General features: G+C 46.2%; 1 protein-coding gene across 1 annotated transcript in view; it reads left to right on the forward strand.

The window, feature by feature from the left end:
- Nucleotides 1-9,851, forward strand: part of LOC310854949 (transcription factor COE1-like) — a 131,914-nt gene extending 122,063 nt beyond the window's left edge. The window contains exons 11-16 of the mRNA XM_083759719.1: nt 2,667-2,732; nt 2,871-3,033; nt 3,370-3,558; nt 5,506-5,703; nt 6,956-7,024; nt 9,368-9,851. Of these exons, the coding sequence (XP_083615845.1) occupies nt 2,667-2,732; nt 2,871-3,033; nt 3,370-3,558; nt 5,506-5,703; nt 6,956-7,023 (684 nt within the window). The 3' untranslated portion in view covers nt 7,024; nt 9,368-9,851. The remainder of the gene's footprint in view (nt 1-2,666; nt 2,733-2,870; nt 3,034-3,369; nt 3,559-5,505; nt 5,704-6,955; nt 7,025-9,367) is intronic.
- Nucleotides 9,852-10,000: the final 149 nt, after the last annotated feature.

Genomic DNA, 10,000 nt, shown 5'->3' on the forward strand with positions numbered 1-10,000 from the left:
TGCGCTCTGAAAATAGTCCTTTTATTATAACGTCAGAAATTGAACGTGAAATAAGTTATCGAAAAATGACGGCCCCCTCACGGATTAGAAGTTTGAAGATGAATGGGTTTCAATGGGGGAGGGGGCGGGGCCACGGGGCATTTACAAAATAAAATATCTAAATAGTAAACGTAAAAACTGTCTGGGGGGATCACTTAAGGCCAAGTACACATGGAAATGACCCAAACATGTGAAATATCCCTTTAAGTATAGTTAACGTAGGCTATGTCTTGTTACAATAATGAAAATCTACTAGTAGTACTAAGGTTTTCCAATGATTGTATAGTGGAGTAAAACATACAATATTTGCCTTTCAGGTGTAATAGTGGAGTAGAAGTAAAAGTATTGAAAATTGGAAATACTAGAGTAGTAAAGAAAATACCTCAAAATTTGAGGTGCACATAGCGTTTTGGGGCTAGTTCAGTGTGGGAATGGATGAATGTCAAATACATTGTAAAGCGCTTGCAGAGTGGCGTTATACCAATGCAGACCATTTAGCATTAACATAAACAAGAGAGACTATAAATAGGAGCCTTCCATGCACTAAAACAACACCCACACTCAAAGCGTTGCTTGTGCACAGATGAATAATAGTTAACTTAACAGTACAAAGACATTTTAATCCAGCATTTTCTCAGCATCCGATGCAAGTTTGATGCCTAAACATCTTCTTTGTTCCTAAAACGCATGGATTAAGATGTCTTTGTGCTGTAAAGGCAGTCAGACACCTTTTTAATGTGCATGAATCAGTGCATGCTTTGAATAATAGTGTACGGCAGAATGGTTCGTGGAAGTACAGTAGCCCACAAGTTATTTATACGGAGACTGTTTTGATCAACCACAAGGAAACAGGAAGAGAGAATACACACCGAAATGTTTGTTTGCTCTAAGCATATTCTGACGACGCTTCAGTACTTTAAAGATTGACAGGAAATGGGGAGATAGATGGGGGAAAAGACATCGCGGCAAAGGCTGCCGGGATCGGGACTGGGAGTCAAACCCGCGGCACGCCGTTAGGCTGGCTCAGCAGCGGTTGAGCTAACAACCCAGGCCGACGCTTTAGTGCTTTGACTCAAGTGTACAAATGTTGCATTTGTAACTGCTACTTGTAATTAAGTATTTCTATATTGTGGCTTTGTTACTTTGACATGCAACTAAACTAGGACATTATGCAGATCTGGGGATCCACATAGAAACGGATATAAATGGCTCCCATCTGTCATCTGTCATCGATGATAGATGATGTCACAGGCATAGATTCTATGACGTCATCATGTGATGATGATCACGGACGGACAGACAGACAGACAGAAACATGCACACACACACACACACACACACACACACACACACACACACACACACACACACACACACACACACACAGTCACACACACACACACACACACACACACACACACACACACACACACACACACACACACACACACACACAGTCACACACACACGCAAGGCAAGGTAAGGCACAGCGAGTTTATTTGTAGAGCAAAGTACAAATAAAGTGCTTTACCAAAACATTAGACGTTAAGTCATCAAGACACAGAGCATAATAAACACATTAAAAATTGGGTTATGGAAAAAAACTGAATATGAAACTTAGGAATAAAACGGATAAATAAGAGTTGCATTGAAGTGCGGAATGATGATGATTAAAACACACACGCACACACACACACACACACACACACACACACACACACACACACACACACACACACACACACAAAGAGCGTAAAAATAATCTACATACTTCTTCCACCATATACCATACTGTATGTAACATTATACACAGTTGTATGTGTATATATAGAGCAGAGAATAATATCAGTGATGTGCAGGACGGACAGTCTTTACTCACAAAGCCGCTGGGTGTATTTTTACATCGGTTGGTCCGTGACAAGCCGCACCGTCCATGTGCATCACACTATACCTACTGTATGAGCTCACTGCTTATTCACAGTGCTGGAAAGTAACGCAAGTACATGTACTCCAGTACTGTACTTAAGTACAATTTTGAGGCATTTGTACTTTACTTGAGTGTTTCCAATTTCCAATTTTACTTTAACTTCTGTTCCACTACATCTCAGAGGCATATATTGTACTTTTGCCCCACTAATAACTATACAATTATTACTAGTTACTTTGTAGATTTAGATTATTATTAGAAAAAACACTTCAGCCCTATATACTGTACAGTACATTTCAACCATTTTACTTAAGTAAAAAAAAAAGTCAAATCAGTACTTTTTCCACCACTGCTACAGTATTCCTTACTCGCAGAGAGAGAGAGAGGGAGGGAGGGGGAGAGAGAGAGAGAGAGAGAGAGAGGGGATTGATGGCTGCGTCCTTGTGTCCTTATGATGTCCCTTCTGTTAGGATATGTGATATTGTTGTGATACTGTGATATTTAACGGGATCACATCACTGGTAACACAAACACATGGCAGCCTGTGTGTGTGTGACGGGTAACACAATCAGAGACACAATTCTTATGTTTACGGAACATGAAACTTGACCTATCTCTCCCCCCCCCATTCCTCTTCTCATTCTCTCTCTCTCTCTCTCTCTCTCTCTCTCTCTCTCTCTCTCTCTCTCTCTCTCTGTAGGAGGTTATTCTGAAGAGAGCAGCAGATCTAGTGGAGGCCCTGTACGGGATGCCCCACAGTAACCAGGTAACTCGCACGCAAAAAACACAATCTCACAAAAGCCAGAAGTCCTGTGCTATTGTTGCCGTCGTCGGTTTGTACCAGTCGTTAAGGTGTGTGTGTGTGTGCGTGTGTGTGTGCGTGTGTGTGTGCGTGTGTGCGTAGGAGATCATCCTGAAGCGAGCGGCGGACATCGCCGAGGCTCTGTACAGCGTTCCTCGAGGCCACGCCCAGTTGCCAAGCTCCGCCCACACGGGCATGATGGGCGTCAACTCCTTCACTGGACAGCTGTCCGTCAACGTCTCAGAGACCGCGCAGGCCAATCAGGGTACAGGGGGGGCGGGGTCATGTACTAGTTTAAGATACTTTACCATACAGATTGGTTAAAAATCATGTTTTAATCTAGGATTAAGTCTGGGATTGTAGCTTTATGGAAACTCACATACCAAAAAAATTCACTTACTTTACCTTTAACCCATTTTGGGAGGGGTTGTTTTAAGCATTATGTTACACTTTAGCTATTGAAAAATATAGCAGACCTACAAGCTCGTAGCGCGGCACTCGGCGCCGCGCTATGAGCTTGTAGATCTGCTATTTTTGAAAAATGGTGAAAATGTGGCGCAGACCTTTGAATATCTCCTCTCCCCCACATGCGTGCGCCAAGGCTTCGTGCGGAGCAGCAGCAGTGCGTCTCCTCACGGCTACACGGTGCCCAGCTCCACCCCCCAGCAGAGCGGCTACACCTCCGTCACAAGCAGCATGAACGGCTACTCCAACGCCAACGCCGCCATGACCAACCTGGGAGGCTCGCCCACCTTCCTCAACGGCTCCGCCGCCAACTCGCCTTACGCTAGTGAGGGGAAACGCACGCACGCACGCACATAGACACACACACACACACACACACACACACACACACACACACACACACACACACACACACACACAGACAAAAGTACATTTCTCTATCCTTGTAGAGCTGCCATTTTCAATAGGACTACAGGTGTGCCTTAAGATTTTGACTTGGTTTGCCTGTAGGGCAGTAGGGTCTGGGGACCCCTAACTAGGACCCATGGTGGTCCCCTACAGTAGGTTAGTTAACCCTAAAAGCATCGCACGTATTCCTTGGTGTGTGCCGGGGGTGAGCTATAGGGAACAGAACGTTTGAAAGGCACTCAAGTTGAAGACAAAAGGAGGACACCGGGCTCCATGTCAGCGATGAACGCTGTAGTTTCCCTCCGTTAAAAGGTTTTAGTTCAGAGCCATGTGTCACCGTCACACTGCAGTTGTTTCATCAATTCACTGCTCTAGTTCACAGCGGCTAACAAACAGCCATAACTCATGGAGCGTTCAGACTTTATTAGGCTATGACTAAGATAACTAATCAAAAACTTTTAGCACAAACAGGAGAGGATTCGGGATTCGAGACAGCCGCTCATAATTCAAGGCTGTCCCGAATTATTTTGGGGACGTCTGGTACATCCTTGTACATACATCTTTCTATCTTCAGAGGCACCAAAATGCCAGAACTCTCGCACGTATACGCACACGCGCACGCACGCGGAGATTGCTGCTGTCGGGCAGAAACTTTTATGTGTCTTTGAACACCTTATCATTGTACCACAGTATGACACTAAAAGTGCAAAAAATGCCGATCTACAAGCTCAAACATCTGCTACTACAGGGAGTGCAGTGCCCGGTGTCAAGACGGTTGTCCAGAACCACCACAAAAGGCCCCTTCCCAGGGTCAATATGGCCTGTTCTGACATCACAACACTCCTGACACAGAACTCCATAGGAATAAACTTAAGGGACACAGAGAGACAGATACAGAAATCTCCATATGGGCATGAAAGGGACACATACAGATGGGTGGAACAGGTACTCTGAGATGGGTACAACGAGTATTGCATAGACTGGTGGGGCATGGATGTCCAACTTCCATCGTTACCGACTCGGTGCTCTAACGCCGGGCACCAGTCTAGTGTGCATAATTACTTTCCACCCCTGAGAGAGACACACGCACGCACGCACGCACACACACACACAGTGCGACAGGCAGACAGAAAGAGTTAACATGGCATTGTTTGTTTGGCATTGTCTTTCTGATGATGGACAAAGATGTCAATGTAGAATAATAATAATACTGCTATTATAATGCTGACACGTGTTTGGTAGATGAATGCGTGAGCATTTGGACTCGCCAGCCGCGGATGAAACCCAGGTTGTCATTCGCTAGATGCATAGTAACGAGTTAATTAAATGATTAGGCCTGCCTAATCATTGATGCAATTAAGATACCGCTAACGTCGTTTTTCTAATTAAACAGTGACATGATTGAGGTTAAGTCCAAAGTGCATTCTTATATTTTGTCGTGGTGATTGTGTTGGGCACGTGCTCACCGTGAAGTTCCTTGTACCTTTATAACTAAATGATACTTCATTGGCCGGGGTCCCACAGGGCTCTATACTCAATTCTTCCCTCTGCACCATGTCTTCACCAAAAATTGTTTAACTCTATAAGCTTTCAACGCTCACAAGATACAAGATGTTTGTGAACGGGTGGCTGTCGCCTGCGTGCATGCCTTTCTCGATAAAGGAATTATTTGCATAATATCTTTTGTGGAATTTTCTTGAAATATCAGTGGAAACTTGATTTGTCTTCCTCTCTCTCTCTCTCTCCCTCTCTCTCTCCCCCTCTCTCCCTCTCTCTCCCTCTCTCTCCCTCTCTCTCTCCCCCTCTCTCTCCCTCTCTCTCTCTCGCCCCCCCCCCCCCCCCCCCCCTCCTCCTGCCTCTCCAGTCGTCCCGTCCAGCCCCACCATGGCCTCCTCCACCTCCCTGCCCTCCAACTGCTCCTCGTCGTCCGGGGTATTCTCCTTCTCTCCGGCCAACATGGTGTCGGCTGCCGTCAAGCAGAAGTCTGCCTTCGCCCCGGTGGTGCGGCCCTCCTCCTCGCCCCCGTCCAACTGCACCAGTGCCAACGGCAACGGCCTCCAAGGTATACAAACGCAACACTGATTCATGATTCATACTATACTGTGAGCTTGTAGATTTTGATGCTAGTATAGTGCGCAACAGGGGATGTAGTATTTTTTGTTGTTTGGCATAAATCCATATATTTTGAGGGCTCCCCTCCTATATACAGGTTTGTTTTTCCTTAAACAAACATTAAAAAACGCCATTGACAGAATTTAATGTTTGTTTTGTCCTCGATGTTGAAAGATAATAAGAGCGCATCTCACTTCACACGGGTGTGATTTTCCATAAATGAATGGGTGGGTTCAAGAGTTACGCACATAAGTTGTGAACATATAGCTCACATGCGGTATCCTGTAGATCTGCTATTTTCACTATTTTAATATGAGAATATAAGAAAAGGACTGTTGAAGCAGACAGTCCTTTTCCTGTAACACTCCAGGTTAGAGAATAAAAGCAAGGCTACGAATATAACGAATATCAAAAAAGGAATGGTGAATCTGTCACAGGACTCATGTTGCAACGACACCATTTATACACCTACGCTCTCTATCTCTCTCTCTCTCTCTCTCTCTCTCTCTCTCTGTCCGTTTTTTAGATCAGGGGCGGGTTTTGATCTGTCAATCATGACCAGATTGGTCACCCAATTGAGTTGATCATAAACAACCATGACTGTTTGATGTGCATCAAACCTTTCTCTGCCAAATAGACATCATTTTATTATGACATCATTCTAGATGTCACTGTCAGGCGCTGCAGCCCACCATGCATGTGTTCCGGGTGGGTATGTAAAAGACCATGTTGATGCAATTTCTGTGCTTGTAAAAAACAGATTGGACACCACCTGAACTGCCCCGACAGTCACATGACCAATCTTGCCCATGCGGTACGGCAAGCCAAGCAAAAAATCAAACAGCACAATAATACTACTATGTCTGCTGTCTGTTCACCTCCTCTTCAATTAACTTCAATTAACTTCTCATCTGTGTTGTTTTCTCACCTCTATTGTTCTCTCTACTCTGTCCTCCTGTCCTCTCTGCCACCACTCCTCCTGTCTGTCTCTTCTCCTTGTCCTCCTGTCTGTCTCTTCTCCTTGTCCTCCTGTCTGTCTCTTCTCCTTGTCCTCCTGTCTGTCTCTTCTCCTTGTCCTCCTGTCTGTCTCTTCTCCTCTTCTCCTTCTCTTCTGTCTTTCACTGTACCTCCTTCTCTTACCTTCTCTCCCCCTCCCCCCCCCCCCCCCCCCCCCCCCCTCTCTCTCTCTCTCTCTCTCTCAGATCAATCGTTTGTGGACTCTAGCAAGTACTCCACAGCAGGCTCGCTGCAAGGCCTGGCTTTCACCTGAAGTACGTTAAACTCTTCTCCTTCTGTTGCCCTGTTTCTCCTCCTCCGGTCCTCCTCTCTCTCCCCCTGGTTGGTTTGTTTCTCCTCCTCCGGTCCTCCTCTCTCTCCCCCTGGTTGGTTTGTTTCTCCTCCTCCGGTCCTCCTCTCTCTCCCCCTGGTTGGTTTGTTTCTCCTCCTCCGGTCCTCCTCTCTCTCCTCCTGGTTGGTTTGTTTCTCCTCCTTCAGTCCTCCTCTCTCTCTCTCTCTCTCTCTCCCGGTTCGCTTGACACGGAGCCAATCCATTCGATACGGTATTTGAGCAGGTCCTGGAAATCCTTGAATTACGTTCGGAATTCGAGGTCGGTTACACGGCTGATTTGCCAATACAAATGTCGATGCTGTACATGTCGTAAATTGGACACGCTAATAACTCCCCAGAGAGCCGTAGAGCTGTTCCCATTGAAGTCAATACGGCGCCATAGCGGAGGAAAGCGTGGCCGCGTGCCACGGAGGTGCTTGGGTTGCATTCTGAGTTGGACTTCACTGTAAGACAAGAGCAGAACTCTCAGAAGCTGTTTACGGTACAACTATTCAACAATCTCTGAATGCTACAGTATATAGAGTCTGGAACTACACCTCCCTAAAGTATGTTTTAAAATATCTTTAATTATTTTTCTTTCATTTCTGCTACTAAGCTACTAAGCTATTATATGCTTAGATGATTTCGATTTATATTAGGATACATTTGTGCGACTGTAAAGACGAACCGGAAGTGGGGAGGAGGCTTCACTTCCACTTTATGGCTTGCTCATGATCAGAGCTTCCGTGCTCCAAACTGTAGGATGGAGCAACGATGCTCAGTGTTCATTTAACGCTTATAAGATTCCATTACTACGTACACTCTTAAGTCTTAGCAGTCCATCTCTTTCTTTCTTTCCCACACAATCTCGTCTGTCCTCAGCTCTCTCTCTCTCTCTCTCTCTCTCTCTCTCTCTCTCTCTCTCTCTCTCTCTCTCCATCCACCTATCAAAGTGACCATCACCTTACAACAAAGATGCAGTCGTTCTATTGGCCAGTACAGTAGATCTCCTCTCCTCCTTTCGTTCCCATAGGCCGACAGCGACAGGAAGTCTGATGAGAAGATATTTCTGCTGTTTACAGAACCCAAAAAGATGTTTGGCACGCAGCGATCATTTCTCAACATCGCTGGCTTTGTTTAGCCCTGCCGTGCACGTCGCGCGTACGTGTGCATGCGTGTGCGTGTGCTCGTGCGTGCGCATCTGTGCCGAAGAGCAGGCATGTGTGTGGGGGTGTGAGAACTCAAAGTTCGACCTCAAAGCACAGCTGAAATAAACACGTCCCACTTGAGTTAACACACGCATGGACACACGCACGCATGTGCACGTGCACGCGCAAACACACACACACACACACACACACACACACACACACACACACACACACACACACACACACACACACATCTGTCACACACGCAGTGATCATGACAGTTTACTAGTCACTATACCTGTGTGTGTGTGTGTGTGTGTGTGTGTGTGTGTGTGTGTGTGTGTGTGTGTGTGTGTGTGTGTGGGCGTGTGGGCGTGTGCGTGTGGGCGTGAGCGCATAGATAGCATAGCTGATGCGTGACAGACAGACAGACAGACAGACAGACAGACAGACAGACAGACACTCTTGTATGACAGAAATGAAATGATCTTTCTTTAATCTTTGAAACGTTTCTGTCTTTGCTGGTTTTCACGCCAAGCATTTCATTCATTCCCGGTAATGAAGACTGTGTATTCCCTACAGTGGAATGTTATGGGCTATCGGCTGCTGCAGGTGCCGAACGCTCGCGCGTGTGTGTGTGTGTGTGTGCGTTTGTGCGTGCGTGCGTGAGTGCGTGCGTGCGTGCGTGTGAGAGAGAGAGGAGAGTGTGTCATCTCGGGTTGGGTTCTGCTGTTCACATGTTGACACCCATCCCCAGGGTTTAGATGCGACATGCACTATGATGCAATATGTCGTGCGCGCACACACACACACACACACACACACACACACACACACACACACACACACACACACACACACTCGCAGCATCCCAACGAGCCAGCTTGGATGATCTATCCATGCTATTTTGATTTATTCCGTGATTGATGTTTCAAATGTCACTAGGGTCCCACGGCATAGTTTGTGGCACAGATGGGGTGGGGGGGGGGGGGCGTTTATGTATTTACGAGGGGCTTTTTTTATGATGATGGAAATATTTGGCAATGATTTAAAGCTCTCTCTCTCTTTCTCCCCCTCTCTATTCTTTCTTGTTCATTCCATCTCTTTCCTATACCTCTCTCTCTCTCTCTCTGCAGTGATCCCAGGAATGATTGTGCCACCCATGTAAAAGGTGTTCGTCCATGTGTGTGCGTGCGTGCGTGCGTGCGTGCGTGCGTGCGTGCGTGCGTGCGTGCGTGCGTGCGTGCGTGCGTGCGTGTATACTTGTGTGTGGGTGTGTGAAGAGACAGACTCCGGCTGGCGGAACGACTATACGGCAGTTCCCGCCATTCACGAAGGACAAGGAACCGCTAAACTCAGGCCCTTTCTACCGCCAAACACACACTTTCATCAACGACAACAACAACATCTTTACTAAACAGACGACCGCCAGAACACAAAGACTCTGGTTATTTGAAAACGAAGCGACTTGTTTAAAAACTTTGTACACAATCTACGCTTTTTATATGTAGGAGAAAAGGCCACGCCTATTGTTATCCCACAATGCACCTCTTCTCCCGATGCGGGATAAGTGTATTTATTGTCTTGGAGAGAACTTTCTGTCTTTTTGAGTGACTTTTTCTTTTTTGTCGTTGTCTTCGTTTAGTTTTATGGGGTGGGGGGGAGGGGGGGGGGGGGTATTATTAACACGTGATAATCATCCTCCAAGTATAAAGAAGGGATGTTTATTTTTTTCTTTCTATTTATGAAGTCGGATCATGTATGAAGGA

This window comes from Protomyctophum parallelum, assembly GCF_964188405.1.
Source record: "Protomyctophum parallelum genome assembly, chromosome: 1".
NCBI classification, from domain to species: domain Eukaryota; kingdom Metazoa; phylum Chordata; class Actinopteri; order Myctophiformes; family Myctophidae; genus Protomyctophum; species Protomyctophum parallelum.